General features: G+C 41.7%; 1 protein-coding gene across 1 annotated transcript in view; it reads right to left on the bottom strand.

Moving 5' to 3' along the window:
- The window catches only part of LOC139641665 (sodium channel protein type 8 subunit alpha-like), a gene marked incomplete at its 3' end in the record, with an annotated part of 17491 nt that extends 2909 nt beyond the window's left edge, over positions 1-14582 (bottom strand). The window contains exons 1-5 of the mRNA XM_071516190.1: positions 14301-14582; positions 4084-4214; positions 3639-3719; positions 3421-3549; positions 2055-2146 (exon numbers count right to left, since the gene is read on the bottom strand). Of these exons, the coding sequence (XP_071372291.1) occupies positions 2055-2146; positions 3421-3549; positions 3639-3719; positions 4084-4214; positions 14301-14582 (715 nt within the window). The remainder of the gene's footprint in view (positions 1-2054; positions 2147-3420; positions 3550-3638; positions 3720-4083; positions 4215-14300) is intronic.
- Between the last annotated feature and the right edge of the window lie 744 nt (positions 14583-15326).

The following is a 15326-nucleotide window of genomic DNA, read 5'->3' as shown; positions in this document are numbered from 1 at the left end:
AATAAAATCAAAGATATGTCTAAATAATATTTATTAACAGGACACTGATTGGACTATGATAGTGCATTCATGTTGAACCAAGTTAAAGTACCAGAATTGCCCTCAACAACAGCACAGACATTCATCATACTGTACACACAGTGAGCAGAAGAGATCACATTCTGCTATTTCACACAACACAGTACACCACAACGAATATCGCGGCTGTGCGGGATGTTTCCATCAGATTTTCAGCATCAGGCCTTTCATCACATTAACTTCCCCACACAAGGAAATGGTTCTATACAAATGTGAGGTAGAAAACCGAATTGTCTGAAGCCGTTCCCATTGAGGAAGAGCAGACAAGGCCACAGCTGGGTTTAGGATCAAGTGGAGAAGGGAAGCCGCATCATGGGATTCGTACTTCCCTTCTCTCCTCGCGTCCATCTTAAGGAACATCCCGAGCCACTCTCAGATGATAAGACTGATTAATAAACTGATTAATAAACATCCACCAAATCAACCGAACACAGCAGCACCACAAACAGAGCGCAGAACCAGGCTCAGTCAGGGAAGCGGGAAGTGAAGAGGAGAAAGAGAGGACAGGCGAGGAAGAGGTGTGGAAGGGGCAATGAAAGGTGGCATGCAGGTCATTTAAACGCCAAGGCTGAAGGAATTGACTCTGTGTCAACATCACCTGTCTGAAAACCGTGATGGTGACTTTGCTTTAACTGAAGAACCGTTCCCATCCCAGGCACCCCCTTCTCCCACTGGTGCAGTGCTCCCACTGGGTGTGCCCTCAGGCTGGGTTAGCCCAGAGCACAGCTGAGCACTGTATGCTGGAGGCTGAGCTTACAGTACTGTATGTGCACAAATCCACAACAAATCATAGGAAAGTCCAACTTGCCCCTCAATACCTTTGTTCAACAACAGTTTTGCACCATTGGAGTGTTCGGCTCACTGTGTGTGTGTTGTGTGTGAGTGTGTGTGTGTGTGTGTGTGTGTGTGTGTGTGTGTGTGTCTGTGTGTTGACTCTGTGTGTATGTTCCTGCTGATTTACAAACATTTCCAATGGTGCAAATGTATAAGCTGCCCTTTTGTTACGGTCTATTCCCCAGAGTAAAATCTTTCTGTTGGATCTGAGATATATGCATAGAATTTTACTTATTCATGTTCACTCATTTCTTCGTTATGTGTCTCCCTTTCACTCCCAGGATGGACAAAGATCTTCAAAAAAAATCAGAAGCCTAAATCCAAGAACTCTGTTATAATAAAAAAGAATAAAATCCAAAGGAAAAGCCCCTTAAAAGCCAAACTTGTAAAAGCAGGTGTCTCAAAGCTTCATGCAGCATAAAATGTGTTGTCAAACTAGGCTTGGCAGTCTTAGGGAATTAAATGGTCTTTGGAAATCAGAAGGCACTATCATAGATTTCATAGATTGAGCGAACTGTGGCGAATATATGAAACAAAACTGAATAAAAAAATAAACAGATGGTAATAAATCTAAACTTCTTGTGATCATGTTATGAGTGCGTTGATTTAATCACTCATGATCATATTCTTAAAAGTCAATCCCTTTACAAAATAATTAAGGCTATCTAAAAACTACAGGTGTGTAAGATCCTCTTTAATGAATTTGAACATGTTACCATTCAAACGTTACAATATCAACAAAAATAAACATAGAAGTACATTTAATTGAAATGTTTCCCCATATTATCAGATTGTTTTGGACGTTTTTTTTTTAAATTTCACTTGGGGTGGAAGTATATTAAAAGACTGCTATTGCATACAATGATATGTTGTTTAACGCAGTCTGTCCATATGGGACACATAGGGGAGCTCATAGGGGTCACCTCTTCCACTTAACCCCACAAGACTGCCAGTAGACTGCTAAGCCTATCAAAAATGTATTGCTACCATTTTTGATTGTTGTAAAAGAAAAAGAAAACAAAAAAAATGTATTGTTTCTGAGGCATCCTCTTTTTAAAAAGAAAAAAAAATCAAAGTAATAGAAATAATGATAGTTAATAGATAAAATAAGCTCAGCCTTAGTGTTTAAATGGGAGTCTCACCTGGAATGACAGAAATAGTTTTCAATGCTCGGAGAACCCTGAACGTTCTCAGCGCCGAGACATTCCCAAGGTCCACAAACTCTGTTATATATCTGTAACAAGGTAGGATGACACACAGAACAGAACCCCATGACACACAACACACACACAATAACAACACACACACGCACACACACACACACCCACACACATGTACGCGCAAGAGCACGACACCAGCACCACCATCGAAGACCAGGAGGGGACACCACGGTGAGAGAGAAAACGCCTGTCCGCCCAGGAGGAAGAGAGGGAGGGAGGAAGAGGAGAGGAGAGGAGAGGGACTAGAACAAAACCACACCTAACATCAACCCCGCGACTCGCCCGCCCGCAAACACAAACACCTGGACAGTCTTACCTGGGATAACAGAAATTGTTTTCAAAGCCCTCAGAACCCTGAACGTACGCAGAGCTGACACATTGCCTAGGTTTACAAACTCTGTTATATACCTGCAAGGTGGATCAGATACAGTTACTCAGCAGCCGTCCCAAACACAAACACAGGACAGACAGACAGACAGACAGACAGACAGAGAGAGAGAGAGAAAGAGAGAGAGAAAGAAAGAAAGAAAGAAAGAAAGATAGCAAGAAAGAAAGAAAGAAAGAAAGTAAGAAAGAAAAAAACAAAGCAAGAAAGCAAGAAAGAAAGAAAGACAAACAAAGCAAGAAAGCAAGAAAGCAAGAAAAAAGTAATAAAGAAAAAACAAAGCAAGAAACCAAGAAAGAAAGAAAATTGATTGCTACATAAACATAATTAAAAACATTATCAGCATGGTTTAACTGCATTAAGATGGGGCAATACTATGGGAAAGGAAGGATTAAATGAAAAAGGACTCTTCTCCCTCATGATGTAAATTGTTCTCTGAGAAAATGCAAAAATTGTCTGTTTGTTGATAAACGATAAGCTTTTCTCTTTGATGGATCTACAGCATATACAGCCTTGTTACAATTACACACATTATGATAGAACATATATGTAAAAAAAAAACGAAACAAAAAAAAAACGAGAATGAGCCACTGCCAACCCCGCTTTTATCTGGTGTTATCTTGGAAAATAGTATGGCTTGCTAAATCAGTAACACCTTTGAAATCACTTCTTAAAACTCACTTTTATAAATTTCCTTTTATAAATATATCTTTTACTAATCTTCTAATCTCCCTTTTTATTTTTCTTTGTTCTTGCTTTGCTTATGATCACTTTATTTTACTGTTAAATGTACTGTATGCTTTTATCTGTATTTTGTGTTTTGCTTTATTTACTCCTGTGTTTTGAATAGTACTATACAAATAGAGTAAATTTTGTGATTATTAACTGAGGTAAACTACTTACGCCATAGAGATGACCATGAAATCCAGCCAGTTCCATGGATCTCTGAGGAAGGTGAACCCATCTATACAGAAGCCTCTGGCAACAATTTTTGTGAGTGACTCAAAAGTGTAGATACCCGTGAAGGTATACCTTTAATAAAAAGAGAAGAGAGGAAAGTGAAATAGCAGCAGACATATCAGTGAGGATTTGTTTATTGAGAAGTATGGAAATGTACTTACTCCACTTGTTTGGACCATTCTGGAGGATCACTAAAAGTCATGAATATACAGTTGGTCAAAATTGTACACATGATGATCATGCTGAATAACGTGAGGGGATAGGAGTTAAGGAAAGTTTGGACGGTTTTACCCATAACACCCCACACATTCAAACAACATATCAATACACCAACAATTGCAATATAGCATTAATATTAATGAAGTAAAACTTAAGGAAGAAGGGGAGACAGTGATTTAGTAGAGTGTACAGCCTTGTGCTTACAGTGCATTAGTTTCCCCTTCTCATTTAACTGACCACTTGTGGTGACATAAGCTGGAAACACACACCATCTATCAGTGGTCAGGCAGGACTGATAAAAGAAGCAACTTAAAATTCTTCAAAAAAAATACTGCAACTTTTGTTTTTTTTTTCTCATTCAGCAGCACAGAAAATGCATCTCATCACTTGAAAGGATATGAATGTATCAAAATCTTAATAGCTATTCGCCTAAATAGACTAAAAGGGCTTATGATGTACAAGGAGGGCGTGGCACTGAAGCGGAAGAGTGTTTTCCCTTTGTTTAGGACTATAAATGTCTGTGGAGAGAGAGAGAGAGAGAGAGAGAGAGAGAGAGACAGAAAGAGAGAGAGAGAATTAGACAATTTACACAATATATTATATAGCACATACTGTTCAACACATGGTGTGCAAGCCTTTGCACCATTCTGTCATAATGAAAGGAAGAGATGACTGTAGGTTGACTGTTCATTAGCTGATGTGAGTCCTGAGCTCTTCTGAGTCACACTGCACTCTCTTGCATTGGTTTACCCTCAAAACGCACAGCTGCTCACAGTACAGGTGATATTGAAACCCATTTTAACATGGCACATTGTTGAAAGCCCTCACTGTGTTCATACTTCACCCTTCGTAAAGACTTTACCCTACCAGCAGTAACAAAACCGTAAGATATATGCTGAACGGTAATGGTCTACCACTACACAAGGTACAGGAATAGACATAGTATAGTAAAAGGACAAAGGTAGAGACAAAGGGCACGCAGTCAGTGGCAACAAGGACACATGAGACCTGTGTTTTACTCCACTGTCATCACTCCTACTGTGGCCAGTCACCGTAGGGCCGGGAGCAAAGTTAACACCTCTGCCCTGTCTGCGTCAGACCCAGTGTGAGTGTGCTCCATGCTGGCTGGCTTTCACCACTACAGTGTCTCTATAGGCTGCCTCTGGAGCACAGGAGACAGGCACACGGAGGCTCTCCCCGCTCCGTGGCCAAATGGCTCTCTTCTTCCCAAGCTTAAAGCTCTTACTGGAAGAGAACCGCAAACGCTGTCATCGATCAGGGGCAGATCTGCTGACTCTAGGCTCTCAACAACCACTCCCCACCCATAAACAGCACTGGGCCAAGTGGGGCTGGGCACTGGGGTGAGGCAGCGGTGTGTGTGTATGTGTGTGTATGTGTGTGTATGTGTGAGTGTGTGTGTGTGTGTGTGTGTGTGTGTGTGTGTGTGTGTGTGTGTGTGTGCGTGTGTGTGCGTGTGTGTGCGTGTGTGTGTGCATAATTTTGGACAAAGCCAACAAGAATTATTATTCCCTTATCAAGAGTGGCACAGTGTATAGTGAAAAGAGAAGGTTCTCGTTGGATGGAAAGCATGGTTCTCTAAGACGGTTCTCTACATACACACTGACCGTTTGGGTACAGGTACCAGTCTCACTTTCTGCCTATTACCATTACAAAGGTTTCAAGTCGCCATGGCAAACATCAAGACAGGCTAACAAAAATAAAAAACAGATGTTAAGAGTTGGTTCGCTGATTATCTATAATAGTAATAGTAATGTGTGCGTTGGGATGGGAATCTGGGAGTGGATGATGAGTGTGTTCCCTGCTTAGCCTGCTTAGCTCACCTCTCCATGTGGATTTATGACACTTCTGACAAACCTGGCCCTCAAAAAGTAAAAGAAAAGATATCAAGTCCAACATGCAGCCAGTAGAGAAGGACAAATAAAGATATACATATAAAATATGAGGACATCATTTTGAATTTAAAAAGTGGATTTTCTTTGCATTCAGGTATTTAGGTAAACATTTAGGTATAAATGATTGTATTTTGTTAATATGAATGAATATGGAATTACAGCTTAAACTGCCTGATGTGCACTCCAATCTACAAAGAATTAAGTTGCCGAAATACTTAATGACACATGCATTCGACCACAGCAGGTCATAAAACCATAGACCTATATATTAAATATGTCCAGCTCACATATAACCTTATAATTGTCACAACACACAAATCACATGATAACCTCCAAGTGGAGAGAGGAAAACATATAAATGATATATAATAAAGGCATCTTCTTCTGTATGCATTATGCCACCATGCCAGCAGGTAGAAAAATACACACACCATGAGTTTGTGGCTCACACCAAGGGAAACACTAGAAAGGAACGGGGAGGCGACCAGAAGTGTCCTGAGACAAGTGGTGTCCTGAAATCTAATTAGATTAAAAATAGCGTCCGCAGTCTGGGGAAAGACAAAATGTATTCTCTGCATCAGAAGACTCCTCTCTCTCCCTCCCTTCCCCTTTCCTGTCCCTTTTTGCCTATATAGCATCTGCACCACCTAAAATATCCTCTCACTATTTTTCCTGTCATATGGAGAAAAAGAATTATCTGTGCTTCAACATCAATGCTATAAAAAAAACAGGAAAACACAGGATCTACGGTCACATCCAAAGGGTTAATCTGTCTCTCAGAGAAGGTCAATGGAGGTGTTTCACTGACAAAGCAAATACAGTATGTTGATGAGAGGAGAAAGTATGAATGGCTATCATTAGCTGGTTACGGATGCCCAGCATGCATGTCTATGCTCCATATGGTTCTTGATGTGAAGAGTATTGCCATGGATAAACACTGAGATGTGGATTTGTAGAGGTTTTTGAAAACACCAGAGATGAAGACTCTCTCTCTTTCACACACACACGCACGCACACGTGCGCGCGCACACACACACACACACACACACACACACACACACACGCACACATTTCTGCTTTGTCCTTATTGAGTCTAAGTTTCAATGTAGGTCATCCTCTATAGCATACAGAAATTCATTTACATAGGGATTCATAATTCAATTGTAAAGGGGCCTCAGTTAGTCTGTGAGCTGGGTGGATGTGGAGAGGGAAAATCTGCTGTTGACTCCAACTTGGCATCCTGGCACAGTTACAATGGGCAAACTCAGTTTGACAGCATGGCTGCAGATAGAAGGGAGCTATAGGAGGCTGACAGACAGAACACAGACATCCTGCCACTGTAGCGAGGGAGGTTTTGCTTTCCACAAAACATTTCAATGGGGCCAACATATCAACCGTATTGTGCACTAGTGTGTTGGCACATTCAGAGACAATCAAATCCGTATATATATATAAACACAGTGAGTGGCTTTAGTAGTGGACAGGCCCCTTGTATCACACAATGCACACAACGTATTTTCATTCTAACATACAATGTGCACAAGGGCACATACACACACAGTACCACACACCTATGCCTACATACATACATACACATACATACACACACAAATCAGAAACAGTGCAAAGCAAGCTTCTCCCTCTAAGCATGACTTATTTGCTGCAAAGCTGGTGAAATGTTTCTAATTCTCCATAGAGCTTTGAAGAAAAAGGCACGTATGCAAGAATCAGGAGGCAGAATGCAGCTGCAAGGACAGCCTGTGTGTGTGTGTGTGTGTGGGGGGGGGGGGGGGGGGGGGGATAGTGGAGCAGGGATATGGAGAGGGGCATGCAGGGGTACGGGACAGCAGTAAAGAGAGCTAGAGATAGAGAGAGAGAGAGAGAGAGAGAAAGAGAGAGCGAGAGAGAGAGAGAGATGAGGGGGTGGAGGGGGAGGAGAGGGAGTAATGCAGAACAGAAAGCCAGAGAGCTGCAGAGGGGAGAGAGCCAAACCTGAGATGGATGGGTAGACGGAGGGAGGAGGGATGGGTAGGCATGCAGCAGAGAGAGAAACTGAGAATGAGACGAGGAGGGGGGACAGAGAGAGAGAGAGAGAGAGAGAGAGAGAGAGATCCAAGCAGGGAAACAATAGGGACTAGGTCATGGAGAAGGAGTGTTGTACTTCTCTTAATCATCCCAGTACCCCAGCCTGGCATAGACTGGTCTAGTCATACTTCACAGCTCACTGTAGATTTACTCATCTAGCACACTAATCAATAGACCTATTCAAAGATGGTAATGACCTTCACAAATAGTCACACACTCGGCCAAATCAGAACATACCCAAATTATTTTCAAAACATATCTGTACTGATTCACAGGGCATTTATTGGAGTTTTTTCAAAGGTCAGCTTTATGGCAGCTTTGCAGGATTATAGGAAGTATGCAGTGGAGAGAGATGAGAAACATTGTTAGATGACTGGATGTACAGTAAGTGCATCTTGACTCAATTTGGAGAAGTTATCTCTATCCAATGTCAAATGTAAATCTTTGATGCTTTGTGGGCATCTATCTGTGTTGTTTCACCATTTAGAAACAACACGGATCTCACAGAGCTTTCATTTAATATCTATAAAGCATTAGTAGCTTAAAATGTCAGTCATGTCCTTCTGTTCCACCTCACTGCAGTGAGGACTCGGAGGACAATGTCTCACCTGAATAGCATGACTGCAAACTTATTCCCTCACAAATTATGCTACCCGTATCACAACAGCGCATCATCCCTCGTCTCTAATACATGTACTTCAACACCCCCACCCCATAATCATACACACACACACACACACCTCTACCCCATCCCCACCATCCCTGCACTTTACCCCAACCTGTCTAGTTGAGTGGAGGCACACTTCCCTCTAGATGTTTCTGCCTCCCCTCCCCTCCCCTCCCCTCAGCCCTAAGCCCAGTACAGGAGGATGCTGTGTCATCAGACACTAAGGACTCAGACAGAGCACTAAAGCCTGGCCCTCGCTCTAATTTACTACACCCTGGAAAGAGAACGACAGAGAGGAGGAGGAGGAGGAGGAGGAGGAGACGGAGGGAGAGAGAAAAGGAGAGTGATAGAGAGACAGAGACAAAGACAGAGATGGTGGGATAGGGGCATAATGTAATAATTTTCGACGCCCCAACGATCATCTTTAAAAAGCATAGAGTGCCAGGAGTGGCCTGCACAGAGCTCAATGCTGAGATTCATAGGCGATCACTGCTGTAGCTGTGAGCTCCCCTTCTGCACTCACTAGTAGCCGCTGCTCTCTGGGATCTGCAGAAACCTGGGCAGAAATGGCTGGTCTACTGAACCTCCTTGTTATAACACGGTCGCCAAAATGCCACCTTTGGGGACAGAATGACACTTTACCAGCAGCAATATCTGATACCTGCTGAAACTACATTTTTTTCTCCATGCTGTAGAACAGCCAGCAGAGGCAAATCATCTGACTCGCAACCCATACTCCCCCTCCTACACACAAACACAGACACAGATATGTACACGTGCACAATGCCAGCTAAAACACCAGCATGCCCTCCCTCCATCCCTTCCTCCTCCTCCTGTGTGACTACGGGAGCTTTTAGCGTTGCCTAATCACACCAGACATTTGAAATGCCCAGGCAGTCCTCTCCCCATCACAGGGGAAAACAAGAACTGCAACGCTGCATTTCTCTTCCTCGCCACTGCCCCCTCATCCTCTCTTTGATGCATGAGTGCTGTGATCAGGTTTCCTGCAGCTGACAGTAACACACACACACACACACACACACACTCATTGACATACAATGGTGAGCGATAGGATGATTGTCGGTCGAGTAGAGGAGACGAGGAGCTTGGAAAGGTGAGGACACAAAGAGCGGTGGGGTAATGGAGGATAAGCATGAATATGCATAGGGGCACTTCCCCAGGTGTGATAAAGGACAAAGACATGAGTGGATTGGGAAAAAGGATGATATGAATGATAGTAAGATGGGAAGGGGAGATGAGGTCTTATGGCTCTGCCTGTTCATTGAACTTGCTGAGATAACACATGGATGTGTGTGATGAAGGTAGCAGATCTTGACTGACTGAGCAGAGTGAAGGAGAGACATCACAACCTGCATCTATACACACCGCAGCACATCTGAGGCATCATTGGTGGTGGGGGAGCAGTCACCTAATAGATATAGATAAGCAATCTAGTTGGCAAATAAGAAGCACACTGCCTCTTCCTTCCCTCAACAACTACTGGCAAAAAGCCCTTGAGCAAGGCACCTAACCCACAGCTGCTCAGTGGCCAAAAGTAAAGGACTGTGATTGTGCTGGACATCTACAAATTCTGTGTACTGTATCTGTGTGTGTGTGTGTGTGTGTGTGTGTGTGTGTGTGTGTGTGTGTGTGTGTGTGTGCGTGTATGTGTGTGTGTGTGTGTGTGTGTGGCCCTCCATCCCCCTGCAACTACCTTGCCAGGCCACTGATCTCATTCTTAAAATAAATGTTATCAGGGCATAAATTGGGTAAACTCTCATACCCCAATCACAGATTCCAAGTGAAAAATCTTTGATGTATCTACGCTAAACATTGACTTTATATGGGATGTTGGCACATCATGGCAACATCCCTGAATGTATTTGCAGCAGTTATTAAACAATTGTCAAACAATTATTCAGTTTGGATTTGGTAGCACATCCCAACTGAGGACATATTCACTAATCTGTAACATTGAACACTGGCACATATTTCTGACAAAAAAACTGCAATTATTTGGCACCTGGAGAATCCATTTATCTTGGAGATTGTGTTCAAGTGTAGCAATATAGTATCTAATACATAGTCATAACTATAGCAGAGATAGTACCACGTGTCATGACTCTTGCCAATTACAATTTGCCTTTGGCAAATTCCTGAGGTTCTGGACAGCTGGGGCATGGTTGGAAAATTTGATATCAAATTTGATATAATAGCAATTAGACCATCAGGATTGGCCTTATTAATATATCCTGCAAACTTTCAATAACAGACAACATGTGTTTATTTTTTCATTTGGAATCAATTTCATAAGATATTTGAGCCTAAAGATACAAATTCAATTATTTTGGCAATCATCAGACGAGCACCATTTTTGTTCCAAGGCCTAAAACTGTTCATAATCCTACGCAGGCTTTCATGATCTTAAATTGATCATACGACAGTGTAAATTAAGCATATGAAGTTAATAATCATAGAGGTCACAAAAGGTCAAAGAGAGTTTGAGAAAATAAATGAAGCCATTTTCTCTAATATCATAAAGGGGTAAAATAGGCATGCTTAGTAAACCAGGGACTAAACTTTTAAATGGCTTCCACTTCCACATTTCTGCAGGATTTTGGGTTATCAAATTCCATATGTTCAGCTTCTGGTCTAAGATATTTCTACATGGGCAATCATGGGCATGAAGGTCTCTATTATATTCCTGAGGTGAAATATTTGAGCTGTGTTTCACAGAAAGGTCACAGTAGGCTAAGAAAGACCATGTGATCAGGCATGACACTCAGGTCATCTTTCCAGGCCTCCTCAGAGCTCTGAAGTCGTTCCCCAGGGATACTGGTCGGTACATTGAAAGGAGAAACGTCTGATGCATGTATCCATATCTTGTTTATGTTAGTACCGCAAGTATAAGAGCCCATAGAATGAAGCTTTCCACAGAAAGGCAAAATTTGTACTGTAACATACTTAAGTGTTACAAAACTGTCTGTGACTGTTGCACTACTTTTTGAAGTCTTCTGGATGTGCTCATTTTCAGCTTTTCTGAGCTTTGTGTATATAGAGCCCAAGTTACCACTTTGTTATGCTCTAACCCTATATTTCACATAAATTAGGAAATGTTTGAAAATATTGTAGTATGGAAAGCCATACAGGAACAGAACTGTAGCTTTCATTTGAGCTATATCGTGTTCTGGCTTACTAAAAATAGTAAAACTAGTCCTGCAAATTGCCTTTAATGAGGAGCTCTAGTTTTGTTGTAATAGTAAAACAAAGAGTTGAATTGTACCATGGTTAACATCCAGAAAAACTGGAAAACTGTGTCTAACTTTGGCAAAAAAAATCTAATATTTGATAGTTTGCAGCAGCTCCTTCAGCTGTTTGCCAGAATTTACCATTGTTTCCAATTCTGGCAAAATCCTGTTTTCTGTCAGCTTTTCAAAAGTGAATGCACCATAAGAAACTGTGGCAGATAAATGATAATTCTTCATATTTCACATTTGGTAGCCATTAAAGTATGTGTGTAGAAACAAGACGCTGATGGGCAAACTGAAATACAAAATCTATATAATTTAAATACATCAACTACGTAAAAAATATTCTTTTTGACATAATTTTGGGTCTAAATCTTGGGTCTATCAGCAGAGAGTAATTTTCCCCCCCATTTGGTTTTTGTGCATATCTATGTACACACATGGAGACAAAAAGGTCTCCTGCTGTGGGCAGTGGCAGTGTGCGAGGGGAAGCTGTGATAAACAAGTCCACCTTAACTCCCCTTCCTCAACAAAGGGGAGGTGGGAGGTGAGGAATAACAGAGGACAGTAGAGAGAGGCAGAGAGGTAAGCATCGGCTAATAAGAAAAGTGGGAGGGATAAGAAGAGAAGAGGAATAACGCAACCCTTCCTGTGGCCACCACTGAGCTGGGGCGGTGGATCAATAGATCACAAGAGGCACATACACTTGATAGTTCCACTGGTCCTATGAGGGAGCGCTGGCGGCTGTGTTTGGGGCCAATTCTGCTGAGTGCCCCCCCCCCCCCCCCCCCCCCGCTGCTCTACAGGCCACAGATTCTCTTACAGGCTAGCCCTGCCACACCATGCAGGAGACTGGCTACTCCACACCTCTACACAGCTGAAGGTACTACCACCCTCTCCTGCCCTCTCCTCTACGCTTCCTGTCCTGGATTGAGGTTAGTGTCATCACCGATAGTATCAAATTCAAAAGTAGATTTTTTCCTGGACACTGACATTATGCAAAATGCCATGATGATATGCCATGATTTTACGTGAAAAATCACAATATGATATCACAATATAGGCTAATATCTGATGAATATGAATGTGATTCAATGAGCAAGGATATAACTAGTTTATTTAGGATTTTCTGTAAGAACTGAAGTGAGATATGTTGAAAAATATTTTTTGTAATGTGATTTGCACTAGGAGGCAACTGACAATACATTTTCTTCTTTTTCTTCTTCAGATCAAATTGAGCATCAGTATTAATATGGATATTGGAATAATAGGTTATATTATGATATCAATTTGGCTCATTTTAAATTAATTGTACAGCCCCGAAGTAGAACAGAGTGCCTCATCCTTGTATGGAGACTAAACAAGACATATGTGCTTCCTCCCTCAGATCACAGAATGAGAAAAATTTAATGTTGATAAGACTGCAGTATATTTAATTATGATTAGGCTGCATAGCCATATTAAGCTACTGCATCAAAATCTATCAGTTTTTAAAATAATGTGGCATCTCTGTAGGCTAGATTCCATATGGAAAGATTAACTTTGTGAATCACATGACATAAAAACGTTATAAATAGTGACCATACAACCTCCTAATCTCCATCACTTATGCACTATGAAGCATTTCCATCAGCAAATGCTCATGCAACTGATACTGATGCTTCAGTTTTCGGATGTGTTCATCCATATAAAAACTTTACTCTGCTTCCCAACTGTAGTTGGAGATGTTGCACAAGTACTATGCAACACTGATGGCCATCTCATCATTTTCTGATGATAGATAGATAAAACACATTCAAAGCCTCATGTTGCCAGAAATTTGTCCACATATACGCACACACATACAATCATAGCCTGTATATTAGTCAATCACATACATGAAAATATATGCTATACACACATATTGGTGTGACAAAACGGAACCCTCATAATCTAAAAGCATTTTTCGCCACAAAAGAAACCAATAAGCTATAGCACCGATGGCATACATTCATAAAGGTAATTTCTACATCTCTTCTTCTAGCGTCCAACAGTACCATTACCATGCATCAACACACAACATTAATCAACACTGCAGAAAACTATATGAGAATTACCACTGCCCAAGAACTGCACTCCACAGCTCTCCTGCAGTGTTGCAGGAACAAAGTGACTGCATCCCTCTGCCTCAACTGGGCTGTGATTGGACAAGTCTACTAGAAAAGTCATAACCCTTGTATGATCTCTCTGTGCACACTAATAATGCATTCACTGGCTCCAATCTCCTGTGCCAATGAATCAAAGTACTGAAGAGTACTATAATACCTCAAGGTCATCTTTGCTATTATGATTTCCCTATCTCCATAGTGAACACAATATACACACAAACCTCCATTTTGACTGGCATAAAGGGAATGACCTGAGCTTCTTCATATCTGTTATAATAGTGAATTACATATACCTACCTGTATTGCATGGTTAGTTAACACAGTAGGCAGCTAGCAGTATAACATGAGAAAGAGATAAGGACTTTCGGAGGTTGAGAACAACAGTATGATAAAAAACATTGTATGCATTTAGCAGACTCTCAAAGCTGTATCTAACCAAATTTCTCCACAACACTTTAACTTGTTTCTTCTGTTCAAAGGGGTTTTTGCCTGCCAAGTCAGGAAAGAAAATTGGGTGTTGCATTTGGCCTGTGTGACAACTCACTTTCTGATTCACATAGTAGGGGTCCAAGTCCTCCAGTGGTGTCGCCGCCATTCCGTCAGGAATATCGCCGTAGATGAAGGGCAGGCTCTTCCCAGCCTCCAGGTCACTGTTGGGCTTGGGCTCATTCTCGTCATCTGCATCGCGATGACTACTGTCCGATCTGGGCTTGGGTGGCTTCTTGTTCTTCTCCTCTGTGATGCGCTTCTCGATGTTTGCAAGCGACTCTGGGGTGAACTTCTTGAAGCTGTGAGGTCCTGGGGTTGCAAGAAGGGGCGCGGCCATGTTTTCATCCTGCAGCTATTTCCTCTTTATTTGTTTTCCATCCCGGACATCCAGCTCTAAGAAAAAGAGAGGGACACAGAGTGAGAAAGAGAAGAAGCGAGAGTAGAGTAAAAAGTAGTGGAGTAGGGAGAGAGAAAGAGGGAGAGAGAGAGAGAGAGACACAACCTGAGGAACAGTGAGTGACCAACACATACGTACATACACATGTGCGCACGCGCACGCACACACACACACACACACACACACACACACACACACACACGTTGACCAATGTGTTGTGTTTTTGATTCTTGTTTTGTTGAATGTATTTTTTATTGTTGAACTGTTATGACTATTGATAGTCATTATATGATGAACACACACATGCACACACACACACACACAGACGCACACACACACACGCACACACACTCTGTACCTTCATGCTTTGGCAACATTGTTTGTAAACTTTCATGCCAATAAAGCAAATTGAATTGAATTGAATTGAGAGAGAGAGAGAGAGAGAGAGAGAGAGAGAGAGAGAGAGAGAGAGAGAGCAAAAGATTTGAGTGAAGGGCAAAGTGAACAATATGCTTCTTCCCAAAAACCAATTGTCAAGATAGCAATACAGAGTATCACTTGAATAATCACTTGAGTAAGACCAATTGGAGTATTTTCTATCCATAGAGGTTCAACATCTCAAATAATGTAATGTAGTATTTATCCACTTTCATTTCAATAATAACACAGACTGGTTACAATGAA

Source organism: Centroberyx affinis, unplaced genomic scaffold (assembly GCF_046629955.1).
Source record: "Centroberyx affinis isolate AG114_WGS23_722 - 3 ecotype Tasmania unplaced genomic scaffold, CSIRO-AGI_Caff_v1 ptg000394l_1, whole genome shotgun sequence".
NCBI classification, from domain to species: Eukaryota; Metazoa; Chordata; class Actinopteri; order Beryciformes; family Berycidae; genus Centroberyx; species Centroberyx affinis.
The sequence above is the reverse complement of the archived record's forward strand: the minus strand, read 5'-3'. Positions and strand labels throughout refer to the sequence as shown.